The sequence below is a fragment of the Phascolarctos cinereus genome, unplaced genomic scaffold (genome assembly GCF_003287225.1).
Source record: "Phascolarctos cinereus isolate Bilbo 61053 unplaced genomic scaffold, phaCin_HiC Scaffold_4;HRSCAF=312, whole genome shotgun sequence".
Classification (NCBI taxonomy): Eukaryota; Metazoa; Chordata; class Mammalia; order Diprotodontia; family Phascolarctidae; genus Phascolarctos; species Phascolarctos cinereus.
In genome coordinates this window covers 662,182,663-662,196,860 of record NW_027555847.1, presented here as the reverse complement: position 1 = coordinate 662,196,860, position 14,198 = coordinate 662,182,663, and the positions used below count along the sequence as shown (strand labels likewise).

The 14,198-nt window shown below is 44.7% G+C and overlaps 1 protein-coding gene across 5 annotated transcripts; it reads left to right on the top strand.

The window, feature by feature from the left end:
* The first annotated feature begins 220 nt into the window (after positions 1-220).
* LOC110197386 (adenylate kinase isoenzyme 1) lies at positions 221-9,542 on the top strand. 5 transcript variants are annotated; one of them, XR_013485756.1, is made up of 7 exons: positions 221-385; positions 971-1,170; positions 1,629-1,742; positions 2,960-2,998; positions 4,583-4,777; positions 5,974-6,160; positions 9,400-9,542. XR_013485756.1 is itself a non-coding variant. In XM_020971250.2 (6 exons), exons 1-6 carry the CDS (start codon positions 325-327, stop codon positions 6,040-6,042), a joined length of 678 nt encoding a protein of 225 aa, XP_020826909.1. In that variant the 5' UTR covers positions 221-324; the 3' UTR covers positions 6,043-6,397. The 5 variants fall into 5 exon arrangements, 1 of the variants encoding a protein (XP_020826909.1); XR_013485758.1 differs by lacking the exon at positions 9,400-9,542 and adding an exon at positions 6,427-6,858 and having other exon boundaries at positions 221-354; XR_013485755.1 differs by lacking the exon at positions 9,400-9,542 and adding an exon at positions 6,427-6,852.
* The last annotated feature ends 4,656 nt before the right edge of the window (positions 9,543-14,198 follow it).

The window sequence follows — 14,198 nt, the reverse complement described above, 5'->3', positions numbered from 1 at the left end:
GTGAGTCCTTGACACAGATAGGATTAAGAACTCCTGGATTAAGTTATCTCTAAGACTTCCTCCAGATCTGTGTATACTCCCATAGTCCAATGCTACTCTCTTTTCCCTGGCCCCATGCATGCCTCCTTTCCCTCCCCACCCAAGGGAAGGGCAATAGTAGGGGCCCCAGAGTTCCTTATGACATCAGAAAGCTAAGGGAGCTGGGGTGGGAGGGTAAAGATGGGGAGAAAGGCTGGGCTAGGGCCAAAGGGGATCTGGAAGTACAAGATCCAGGAGGGAGAAGTTGGGGGGCAGGGTCACTAAGCCCCCAGGGGTACTGGAAAGATGGGCAGATGCCATTCCAGGCTGCCCCAGGTGGGAAAAACCCTGAGGCCTCAGCAGAAGGGTAAATCTTCAGGAGTCCCCCAGGGAGCCCAGAATCTCCCCACCTAGTCACAGAGCCAGGACCCTACTGGCGTTCCAGCAGCAGAGGTTGAGGGGGCCAGGATCCAGACAGAAAGGAGTCCCTTCTCTTCAGGGGGAGGGAGAGAAGAAGTAGGGGAGGAGAGAAAAGGTGGGGAAAACATAGTTTGGAGGTTCTCCTTACTTGCCAACAGGCACCAACCTATGCCAACGGGTGTATATATTGGCTCAAACACCAGGGCAGTCAAACATGAACATGTGAGGGAGTAGAAACAGTGCCAGAGTTGCAGTCAGAAGGCCTGGATTCAAATCCTTGGTAAAGTCTTTTTCCTGGTCTAGGCCTCAGTTTTCTCAACTGTAAAGCAATGGGATTAGATTATATGATCTCTAAGCCCCTTCCAGCTCTAAATCAGGTGATTCTGTAGCAAAAGATCACACACACACACACACACACACACACACACACACACACACACACACCCTGTATGCAAGCACAAGAGTAAGCATGCACATACATGTACCAACTGCACACACATGCAAACTTACCACCTTCTTCCCCACACGCCAGATCTGCTCAAATCCCTCCGGATCATCTTCGTAATGGGAGGACCAGGCTGTGGCAAGGGGACACAATGTGAGAACATGGCAGCCAAGTACGGTTTCTGCCACGTGGGCCTTGGGGAGCTATTGAGGGAGGAGGCAAATCAGGCCACTGTGCGGGGCCAGCAAATCCGGGACATCATGCTAAAGGGCCTTCTGGTGCCCACGGTGAGGACTCAACTGACTCATTCTGCTCTCCCACAATGCTACCCTCGTAGCCCAGATCTTTGCCCACTGCTAGAACCCAGAGGGTCCATCCTCATGGCATCTCAAACGGCCCTTACTTGGCATGTAGGAAAAGAATGGGAGATTGTACCCATTTCACAGATTTGAGTGACTATGTCCTTAAGTCCGGGGAACTGGGTGGGATGGAAAACCAGTGTCCTCACTTTTTCAGATGAGATTGAAGCATCTATGGAAAAAGCTGGGTGTGGGGTAGTCAAATGCCTTGGGTTTGAATTATGACTTTGGAGGTTGCTAGCTGTGGGACTAGGCTTCAGTTTCCTCATCTGCAAATACTGTAGTTCCCATGATATTAAGGCACAGAAAAGGCTAGTGACTCCCCCAAAGTCACTTTAGCAAAATCAGGTCTGGACCTCCCTAATGCCCAATCTCTGCCCCTCTAGGGTGTGATTCTGGACATGGTGAGTGACAACATGTTGTCCCGACCAGAAAGCAAAGGCTTTCTCATAGATGGATTCCCCCGGGAGCTCAACCAAGCCAAGGAGTTTGAACGCATTGTAAGTATACTGTTTCCTCCCCAACCTTGCCAGCTCGACCATCTTCTCCAACCCCACTCCACCCCAAACCCATGTCCCTACCCTGGACTTTTAACAATCCTAAGAAAAACCAAGTGATCCCAAAGCTCATCCTCAGTCTCTGGATTCCTGATGCCTTCTTCCCAGCCCATATAACGCATTATTGGGTCATCTCCCTTAATCTTTGCTCATTCTAGAGAGATCACATGCGTGAGGTCTGGGACAGAAGCTAGAGTGGGAAGCAGGGGCAGGTCATCCAGATGACTGAGGAACTGAATTAGGCCATGAAGATGTGGCAAGGGCAGAATCTTACCATTTCAGGTCAAAGAACAGGGAATTACAAAACTGAAAGACCCCCCTTACTCTTTGGAATCCTCCAGCAGCCACTCAGTCAACAAGCATTAAGTGTCTATTGTGTGCCAGGCACTATGCTAAGTGATAGCAATACAAAGAAAGGCAAAAGATAGTCTCTGCTCTCAAGGCGCTCATAATCTAAGGGGAGAAACAACAGGCAAATAGGTACAAATAAACAAACTATAGACACCATGAATCAGAGGGGATTGGGAAAGCTAGCAGAGAATGCTTAGTTGAATGAATGAATGAATAGAAAACAGGGAGAAAGGTGATCTTGGAAACAGGGGTGCTGTGTACTGGAAAGACCACTGGACTTGGAGGCAAAGGAACCAACTCTGTTACAAAGGCAAGTTATCTTCTATCTCATGACCTCAGCTTTCCTGTCTGTAAAATGAACCAGTTAGACTTAATCATCTCTAAGATCTCTTCCAGTACTAAAGTTTAATTTTTTAAAAATTGTTTTAATTTTTAGGCAGTCGGGGTTAAGCGACTTGCCCAAGGTCACGTAGTTAATAAGCGTCAAGCATTTGGTCTGAGGCCGAAGTTGAACTCAGCTCCTCCTGACTTTAGGGCCGGTGCTCTATCTACTGCGCCACCTTGCTGCCCCCCAACCTAAAGTTTAATTTGATAAAATTAAGGCAAAATGCAACAAATTTGGATTGAGTTTCTGAAGGAGAAAACAGGTTTAGAGCCTTGGACTTAAAACACCAAGGTTTGAACCGAACTCTGACTCTCCCTAGCTATGATGTGGCCTTGGGCAATTAAAAAAAAATGGATAGCTTTTGTTTTTCCATCACGTTTATTTCCAAATCTAAGCTTTGTAACAAAGAATTTTTTTTATAAAGGCAGTGAAGAGAAAAAAGTCGGTCTGCAGAAGACCTCAGGTAAGTTGCTTGGTTTCTTTAAAACTAAATTTGTTGTTGAGTCATTTCATTCGTATTGGACTCTCTGTGACCCCATTTGAGGTTTTCTTAGCAAAGATATTGGAGTGGTTTGCCATTTCCTTCTCCAGCTCATTTTTACAAATGAGGAAGCTGAGGCAAAGAGATGATTTGCCTAGGGTCACACAGCTAGTAAAGGGCTGAGGCCAGATTTGAACTCAGGTCCTCCTGACTCTGGGGTCAGCACTCTATCCACTGTGCCACCTAGCAGCCTGTAAAACCATAAGTTGCCCGCTCTGTAAAAACGGATAGAGATGCGCAAACTATCATAGAGTTGTTAGGAAAAAAACCCCACTTTGTAAGTTGCTATAAATTTTGATATGACCTATAATAACAATCGTAATAACAATAGTTCATATTTGTAGAGTGCTCTGCAGTTGACAGAGCATTTCCCTCTCAACAGGGCTTTTTGGCAGGGACTGGGGGATTCCCATTTTTTTGCCATTTTACAGATGGAAAACCAGGGCCCAGTAAGTGGAGGTAGGTGACTTTAATTAAAAATTATGCAGAAATGTATTTCATAGTTTTCTGAGAGAGGCAGGATCTAAGAGATCATTTAACTCAATCTATTCCTTTTACAAATGGGGAAACTGAAGTCCAGAGAGAGGTCAACCTACCTAGAAAGGAGCAGGATGGAACTTGAACCCAAGTCCTTTCCCCTGCAGCTAAGCTGCCTAGTGTTCCATTCAGTGTATGAAAGGGGTTGTCCCACTAACTGTGGGACAACCCCTTCTTTCTCACCTTCCTCCACAATATATCAATGAGAGAACCAAGGCCCAGAAAGGGAAAGAGCTAGGATTTGAACCCAGGCCTTCTGATATCCTGTCCACCACTCTTCCTTTGATAGTCATCTCAGAAGCAGTGTCAGAGTTGTAAAAAAACAACAACAACAAAAAAACCCCAACAAAAACCTCAGATGATATATATTAGAGACAATTAGGTGGCACAGTGAATAGAACACTGGGTCTGCAGTCAAGGAGACCTGAATTCAAATTTGGCCTCGGACACTTACTAGTTCTGTGACCCTGGGCAAGTTATTTAATCTCTGTTTGCCTCAGTTGCCTCATATGTAAAATGGGGGTAATAATAGCACCTGCCTCCTAGGGTTGTTGTGAGAATCAAGGAGATAATAATTGTAAAAAGCTTAGCACAGTGCCTGGAGCATAATAAACACTATATAAATGTTACTCGTCATCATTACACATATTATTATAGGTGTAGGTAGGCCGATCTGTACCTGAGTAGGGACGCTCAATCTGGCATCTCGAAATGTGATCATCCTCTCTCCTCTTGAATACCACCAGTGACAGAGACCAGTCTTCCTCGGGATGGCTCTGATTCTTAGGAAGTTTTTCCTCGTATTGAGCCAAAATGTACCCGTCTGCCATTTTGATGAACTGCTCTTAACTATGTGCCCCCACTGCCCCCTTAGTCACTGCCTCTCTGAGATTGGACAGGGACACAGAAGGTGGTGCAGGGGGCCTGTAACGGACCTCTGTAGTCTCTTCCCTTGCCTCACCCTGCCAGGTGGGCCGATCCCCCAACATCGTCATTGTCTTTGATTGCTCCACGGAGACCATGATTCACCGAGTGCTGCTTCGAGGCCAGAAAGGACACCGTGAGGATGATGCTGAAGATGTTGTACGACAGCGGCTGGAGACCCATTACACCCTATGTGAGCCCATCTTGGCTTTCTACCAGCAGAAAAACCTTCTCCGGAATGTAGGTGTTCATATGGGCCTGGCCTCAGTTTCCTCACCTATAAAAATGAGGGGTTGAACAAAACTGTCCCAGGTGGGAGGGGTAGAGGGAAGGGGAGGGTATCTGTTCCCATTAGCAGGAAAGTTTAGGTAGCAGCAGATTAAGAAACAAACCCCCCAAAAAAGTCCCAATACTGGGTCCAACGTTGGTTCAGCCACTTGGTATGTGACCTTGGACAAACTATTTCATTTCTAATTTATAAAATCAGGGGATTGGGCTGGATGATGTCCAAGTTCCCTTGGAGCACTGACATTCTGTCTTCTATGACCTAAGGTTTTTAACATTCTATATTCTGTGGTCTAAGATTTCTTCTAGCCCCCAGAGTCTGAGTCATAGAATCTAAGAGACCCCCAAGGCTCAGCTCAGCCTCTCCTTAATGACAACCCACTTGAAAAACACCACCCAGGCTTTGCTTGAAGACAGACCTCTAGTGGGAAAGTCACTCAACCTCTGTTTGCCTCAGTTTCCTCATCTGTAAAATGAAACAATGGCACCTACCTCCCAGGGTTGTTGCAAGGATCAAATGAGATAATAATTGGGAAGTACTTAGAACAGTACCTGGCACATAGTAAGTGCTATATAAATGCTTATTATTATTATTATTAGTGAGGCACAAGTCACTGATCTAGGTATCCCACCCCATTCTGGGATAGCTCTAATTATGTGGCAGTTTTTCCATCACCTCCAACTTAGATTTGTCCATTTACAATTTCAACTCATTGCTCCTCATTCTGGGATTTGCCCTTTCAAGTACTCAATTTTTCCATCTGACAAATGGAAACAGTCCCTGATTTAGCTCTTTCACCTTTGACACCAAAGGAACTGGCACTTCATAGATGTCAGACTTCCTTAAAGCAAAAACTAATGACATGGTTAAATGGGTACTGGATTTGAAGTCAGAGGACTTGGATTCAAATCCTAACTCTCATATTTATTCCACTCCTGTGACCTGGGCCTTAGTTTCCTTATCTGAGAAATGAGTGGGGTTGGTATCTGAAGTCCTTTCTAGCTCTGCCTCCTATGACGAGCATTCCTGATTTCTGGGGGGTGGGGTGGTGGTAATGGACTTGGGGGGAAGTAAGGATAGAGGTAGCACCTCCCCCTTCCCATGGGACTCGATCTGACCCCTTGCTCTCCATGTCCCCCGCCTCCCTCAGATCCTGGCAGAAGATGCTGCAGAAAACATCTTTGCCAAATGCTGCTCCGTCATCGACAGTCTGCAGTAGAGTCTGAGCCCTCCCCTACCCCCACTGGAGGCCCAGAGCTCCAAGATGCCCAACCTTTCAAGACAGCCTCGAGCCTCAACACTCACAGTAGTTGCCATTTCCTGGGGAACTCTATGAGGTAAAAGGGAGGAGGGCTTGGAGAAAAGTCTGTCTACCTCTCTACAGCAAAGTCAAGCAATGGAATGGAACACCCTGTCCCCAACAATCACGGGCAGTTATGGGTACTCTGAAATACTCAGGTTAGCCAGGGATGGGTAAAATCCCCAGCGGCTGGTCCTACCACTAACCCTCTCTGGGCCTGTTTCGCCCTCTACAAAAGAAGAGGGTTGATCTTTTACAGTTCTGGTATCTCATGATTCGTTCTCTTCTTCCATTCTTGATCAGAATTATCAGAAGACTGCCTAAGGTAGTGGAATGAATGCTAGCCTTGGAGACGAGAGAACTGCATTTCAATCCTGTCTTCACCTCTTACTTATTGTGTGTCCTTGGACGAGTTGTCTCTCTGAATATCTTTTCCTGTAAAATATGACAGGCAGCATTGGGCAGCTGGACAAGCGCTAGACTTGGAGGCGGAGGGGCCTGGGTTTAAATCTGGATTTGGATGCCTGCTGGCTGCATCCTGGTACCTCTGGAGCCTCTTTCCAACTATAAAGTGGAACTAATAGAATTCTCATGCTGTCTAATACTTCAAAATGCATTATAAATCCTAAAGGGCTATAGAGATGGGAGATCGCTCTTTCCCATCCTTAGGAAATATAGATGGTGACCTCTCTTTCAAGGGTTAATGGGGGCATAGAGAGAGAGTTAGAGAGAGTTTGAGTTGGAGAACTAGGATATGTGGTATAATGGAGGAACAATGACTTTTCCTAAGGTCAGGGTTGAGTATCAGCTCTGGGTGACTATGGGCAAGTCACAACCTCCCTTGGGTGCTCAATTTCCCTTCTGTAAAATGAGGGAGCTAGGGGTAGCTAGGTGGCACAGTGGATAGAGCACCGGCCCTGAAGTCAGAAGAACCTGAGTTCAAATCCAGCCTCAGACACATGACATTCACCAGCTGTGTGACTTTGGGCAAGTCACTTAACCCCAATTGCCTAAAAAAAAAAATGAGGGAGTTAGACTGCATAAGCCCTAAAGATACCTTCTGGCTCTAAACCCTATGGTGCTCATGTAACCAGCAGCAGATGCTGTGGAGAGCAAAGTTGACTGACTTGTACTCACTCACTTCTCCCTCCCCTTCCTCCTCCCTTCTGGGAAGGATAGAGCTAAATCCTTCAAGATCACAGTCTCCTTAGCGGGCTGGGCTTTCATGTTCCTCAAATCTCTCTCCTTCTCTCCTTCATATCTCTCTCCCTCTCCCCCTCTCCCTCTCCTCTCCTCTCCTCTCCTCTCCTCTCCTCTCCTCTCCTCTCCTCTCCTCTCCTCTCCTCTCCTCTCCTCTCCTCTCCTCTCCTCTCCTCTCCTCTCCTCTCCTCTCCTCTCTCTCTTTTTCTCCTCCCACCCCAAACCCCTCTTTCTCTCTCTTTTCCCCCACCCCCCCTCTCTGTTTTTCTCCCCCCCCCACTCTCTTTCCTCTCTTAAAGGCAGCTGGTGGTGCAGTAGAGTGCTGGGCTGGAGTCAGGAAGACCTGATTTCAAATTTGACCTCAGATACTCACTACCTGTGTGACCCTGAGCAAGTCACTTAACGTATTTCTGCAGTTTCCTCGGCTGTAAAGTGGGGATAATAATAGCATCTACTTTCTAGGGTTGTTGTAAGGATTAAATGAGATAATATTTGTTTTTTAAAAGGGGAGGAAATTTTAGCACAACACCTGGCACACAGTAGGTGCTATATAAATGTTTATTCCTAAGGAATAAAACAGAAAAGGCAGATGATGTCTAGCCCCAGGTACCCAAGTTCCTACTGTTCTGCTTTAGTATGGGGGAGGGGGGGGGCAGAGAGGGTTCCGTTTAAAATCCCCCTGTTTGGAGATTTATCAAGTATTAATAAAAATGAATAAAAGCTCTTAGCCCCCAGATAAGTTCTAAGATCTGGTTATTAGAACAGAATTGATTCTTCTGATCTTTTGTGCGTGTGTGTGTGTACTTTTGTTTCAGCTAACTGCTGGCATCTCCCATCAGCCCATTTTGTCTTCTACTAATGAACAAACAGGCAACCCACAAATGTCATGTTCAACCATAACTTTTACATGAAGAGAAAACAAAATCACAATAAATAAACAATTTAAAGCTAGCAAGGAAACAAGTCAGAAATAGATGCCAGCTAGTGACTAGCCATGGGGAAGGGAAATTTGGAGAGAGAAAACTTTTCAAACCTTTCTCAGCTTTTAATAAAGAAATAGTTTAGTTCAGCCTCCTTTCTTAAGGAATCACACACACACACACACACACACACACACACACATACATATAATGATCAGAGATATAACCATAGGGCTATATTCCCAGACTAGGAAAAGGGCAAAATCCTACAAGTCTCAGGATTCTTGGCAAGGTTTTGAATGACTTCCTGTGTGAAGGTTTCAGGCCTCCATCCTGCCCATGGGGGGGGGGGAGTCTGACTGACTGAACTCCCTATTTCACTAAAGAAGGGCCTTTTTAAAGGGATAAATGTTACCTAGTTGGCTCTCCCTCCAAACCTGTGAAGGGGGTTGGTAGAGAAGTCATTGACAGCATTTTCCAGATGAGGTCAGGAAAGGGAGATATGAGCAGGTGACATTTCCATCACACCTGAAGGTTTGCAAAGCATTTTCCAACTATTCTGTCATCTCAGCTTCCTGTGAAGCAGGTGCAAATGACTTGTTTTCTTATATCCCAGGAAATAAGGAGCAGATTTGAACTCAGGTCCTTTAGATCGAGGGATCTTTCTGCTGAAACATTCAACCCTCTCTTCCAGGCAGTGTTATGAGTTCTCCTTGGGAGGCAAGCACCATGGGAATATTGGGTACCAGACATTAATCAATGACCCATAGTTTCACAACCCCCAACCCCCAAGACAAAATTCTCTTAGTTCTCTAGTACAGGAAAATAACTGTACAGGAACTCTAAACAGAAGCCAGGCAGGTGGTTGACCCTCCTAGAATGGACAGAAGGACACAGGAGTGAGGGAAACAAGGTCTGGAGTTCCACTCCTGCTCCCATCCACCCCCAAGTAGCACTGTCTCCCACTCTAAAAACAACAGTGCCATACACAAGGTGGGTTTTTAACCAAAAAAAGTGAGGGAGGGAAGGAGAAATGAAACAACAGACCTGTGGAAAACGATCTCTCTGTCTGTCTGTCTGTCTGTCTGTCTCCCTCTCTCTCCCCCCCTTCTTTCTTTCTCTCCTCTCTTTCTCTCTGTTTTTTTTTATTAAACAGGAAGAGCATATTTTCCAATCACCATTATCAGACTTTTACAACATCCACTTCAACCTATGGTCACAGACAGCAGTCAGCAGACACAGGGGGAGGTTTTGTTCTCATTTATTTGTGAAGTTCAAAACAAGCAATAAAAAGTAAAAACTGCCATATTTTTTATGTTTGAAAAGGGTTCCCCCCATTTTGTTTTGGTTTCGATCTCCTCTAGAACAGATGAAATATGACAAACCTCTGAAGATTTTTGGGGGGGGTGTTGCATAGCAGATGCTGCTACTGACAGAGAGCGGGAGAAAATGAGGGAGAAAAGAGACCAAAGTGGTTACAGTAGGCTTTGTTACTTTCGGTTGGCGAAAAAGAGATAATTTTCAAATCCCTTTTCCTGCAGCCCAAACACCTACTTCAAGTAATGTTCCAAATCTTAACTTCAAAAAAAAAAAAAAGCAAAACCTTTTTTTTCCTTTTGAAAGGTTAGGGCTGATGGTGGTAGTGACATGTCACTGGTAGGAAAAATAGACTCTTTCTTATTTTTGCTAGGCAATGGGGTTAAGTGACTTGCCCAGGGTCACACAGCTAATAAGCATCAAATATCTAAGGCTGGATTTGAACTCAGGTCCTCCTGACTCCAGGGCCAGTGCGCTATCCACTGCCCCAATAGATTCTCTTAACCCTAAAAAAAGGCTGGCTGAGAGAGAGAGGGAATTTTTTTTATAGGTTTGGTTTACTTGCTCTTGCAGCAGAGATTTAGTTCTTCTATAGCCAGCTCAACATAAACAATTCTGAATTTTAGAGGAAAAATTTGTGAGACACCTAGAAAAAAAGAAAGCGTGCGAATGAGAAAATGCAGAACACCCCAAACACCAACAGGTACTTTCTCTATCGTGGCCTGCTTCCCCTTCCCAAGGTAGCCATTTTTCTCCCGCCAAAAATAAATGTAATCGATGGACTGGGCAACGAATGCCTGATCCTTGAAGCCACCATTCTCTGTCTGTTGCCAATCCAGCCTACGGAACTTTTGAAGCTAGTTTTGGCTGTGATATGTCGGTGTTAGTATTTTGCTATTATGCAAAGCCCTCTACTTGCCTTTGGAGCTTGAAGAACTGATGACTTAGGAGAGGCTTAGCTGAGACTGAGTGCACAGTGTGTACCAGAATTACAAGTGGTCCATCTCTGTCTCTCTTCCCTGGCAGCTCTCCAGTGAGTACTGCTTGCAGCTGACAGGTAGAGGTAGACACGTGTCTGTGGACTCTCTTTTGTATTTATTCTTTTGTAATGAGGGGCTGGCCAATAAGCCCAGTCCTTATGAAGCCTACACAGGGACATTAGTGTACCTGGCTGGTGCAGTTCCTGTATAGAAGAGGTTGGGAAGCTGGTTTCTGAGGGAGTTGTGACAATGAGTAATGGAAGTGGAGAGCTGGAACATGCATAGATATTCTGCAGACATTCACCATGTTTTTTATTTGCTGTTTAGTCATTTCAGTCAGGTTTGAGTCTTCATGACCCCACCTGAGATTTTCTTGGCAAAGATACTGGAGTGGTTTGCCATTTCCTTCATGGCAAACAGTAACTTTATTGGTTGCAACTTTAATATCTAAAGTGGAGGCACCATCAAAAGACTTCGGTCGCCTTCAGCCCTCTCTCAGTAAATCTCTACTCTTGGTTTTGCTCTTTTGTGGATGGTGTTGTATGATAAGAAACAATGTTATAACGGGCAAGGCCTTGGGTCTTCTCTCTTGGAGGCTGACATGTAGCTCCATGAATACAGGCTTCGGCTCTTTACTTTGGTGTTTGTTCTTTTATTTTAGATAGGGGATTGGAGGCTATAACCTTGAGAGTTGCAAAAGGTCAGGAGAGTGAGCCATCTGGGTGTCTAGACATCCAGGAGTCCTAGGATTCCTGGGAGTCCAAGAGGACGTCCATGATGGGTTTTCCAAACAGCTCAACATTCCTCAAGGTGTCTGTCTTGATTTATAACTTTCAAGTTCTCCCACTTAAACAAATTGATATGTGAGTGTAGAGGTGATTGAAGTGGGGTGGCGGCCATGGGGTCAGAGCAGTAGCTGGAATAGAAAGAGGTCTGAAAGAAGGAGAGCGAGGTGATCAGTAACACTTAACCTCTTATGAGTGCAAATTCATGAGCCAGAATGGAAAAGGCTATCTTACTACTGGGAGGTTCCTAGTTCTCCTGGCTTGAGCTCCTGTCTCCAGGAGGCATGCCTGGAGACTGAGGATGTGGGACAGGGGTTGAAATAAAGAAATAAAGACCATTTGAGGACAGCTAAGCAAATGGTGATCCAAGTATGAGGCAGGAATTCTGGGTTCAAATCCCAATTCTGCTGCTTCTCCTAAAAATCATTTTACTTTCTCATGACTGACTGGCCCTATTCCTATGGCAACAGCCCCTTCAGTGAGAAGATGGAAAACAACACGCAGAGGAGCAAACAGCACCTCCATCCTTATACGACTCAAGCTCTACCATATATGCTCTGTTTTCCTGTTGTTTATAGCTGCTCTGGTCTCCCAAAACGACACTGTCCAAATGAACAACTCTTGGGGCAGCTAGGTGGCGCAGTGGATAGAGCACTGGCCCTGGATTCAGGAGGACCTGAGTTCAAATCCGGCCTCAGACACATAACACTTACTAGCTGTGTGACCCTGGGCAAGTCACTTAGCCCCATTGCCTATCAAAAAAAAAAAAAACAAATGAACAACTCTCGTGTGTCTCGATAGTTCCCAATTTACTAGAATGGGCTCAGTGAAAACCTTTCCTTGAGAACTCTGAAGAATCATCCATTAGCAGCCTGGGCTCCAGCCACTGGGAAGAATTCTCAAAGAGAAAGCTTGTTGCCAGGTTACCAGAAAGGACAGGCCATTGGCCAGGACACCATTTGTAACCAGGCTAAAGAATGCTTCCATCCTGAAAAGAAGTGGTGGACTACAAAGAGAGGACTCTACCATTTCTGTAGTACAGTATTGTCAATTTAGCTTTCTTTATCAAGATGGAAGCATAAACTATATATATATGTGTGTGTGTGTGTGTGTGTGTGTGTGTATATATATATATATATATGTATATATACATACATATATGTACAAATGTAAACACACATATACACCCACACACACAAATGTGTATATTACACATATACACATATGTGTGTATGTGCGGTACATGTATACACACACATGTACAGAATAGAGTCTTACAGGTCACCAGTATAAACCCCTCATTTTAAGGAGGAAACTAAGGTCCAGTGAACTGTGAGGGGTAGGATTTCGTGGTAGTGGCATACTACACTGGTTATTAACTGGATAAACCCAGGCTAATTTGACAGTGCCAAGGTCTTCATAAGGTTCCAGTTCACCTCTCAGTCCATCCAAATGAATAGAACATGCCAAATTTCTACCTGCTATGCAGCCTTCTCAAGGTTTGCTATGATGGGTCTTGACGGAGATAGAAGTCATCTGGGTAACTAGGAATAGGGATCACTCAGTTTCTTCTTCCCTGCCCTCCTTCCACTGTCCCCTGCCCATTTGCAGCTAAAAATAAATTGAATGGGATAATATATTCAAAGTGCTTTCCAAACCTCAAAGTGCCATATAAATATTAGCTATTATTTATTATTTAAATGGTCATCATAATCAGAAATTAACCAGTCCAACCCTTCACTGAAGGCAAAATTGCCTTCTACAAGGAAATGTCCCTTTCAGTGCCACATGCTCTGTGTTAATGAGACCCAGAACACTTTGCCTCCAAAGAACTAAAAATGGACATTATGCAGAAGACCATGGAGAGAGCCATGGTGGATATAAACTGACTACAACCTGTAACCCACGAGTACTCTGAAGGAGAACAGGAGTAAAGGAAGTCATCGAGGAATTGTGTGACACGAAGAGAAAACTGGCAGGAGTGTAAGAGGGACAGCCAAAGGGCTCCCCTTGTACTCTCATAATGCCAGGAGAATTCAAGGAAGGCCTCCAATATGTTGGGTGGACCACTTATGGTGAACTCTGGTGAGGGCCATGGACAAGAGTCACACAGGGTGGACAGGCATGGATGGGTTTTCATCTATATCATTGAAGAGAACCCATGACTCACTAAGATCACCAATCCATTTCTCTGGTACCCCAGGGAAAACACAGGAAGACAATTAAAAAGTTCTCACTGACTCAAGTCAGGCATGACTCTTTATTTTTTTTCTTTTTCTACTTAATAGTATTTTATTTCTTCCAATTACATGTAAAGACACTGTTATAAGGTTTTGAGTTCCAAATTTTTTCTCCATCCCCTGCCCCCTCCTCAGACGGCACGTAGCCTAATATAGGCTACGCATGTACAATCATATTAAGCATATTTCCACATTAGTCATGTTGTAAAGAAGAATCAGAACAAAAGGGAAAAAACCAAAAGAAAGAAGAGAGAGAGAGAGAAAGAGAGAGAGAGAGAGAGAATAGTTTGCTTCAATCTGCATTCAGACTCCATAGTTCTTTTTCTGGATGTGGATAGCATTTTTCATTGTGAGTCTTTTGGAATTGTCTTAAGGATCCTTGCATTGCTGAGAAGAGCTAAGTCTATCAAAGTTGGTTATCGCACAACGTTGCTGTTACTGTGTACAATGTTCTCCTGGTTCTGCTCACTTCGCTCAGCATCAATTCATGTTAAGTCTTTCCAGTTTTTTCAGAAATCTGAGGCGTGGTTTTTTTACACAAATGGCTGGTTCTATGAAACTAAGACCATGACCTAGGCTAGACTGGCTCTCTCACTTTTCTAACTAAAAGACAGATAGAAAGACATGAAGAGA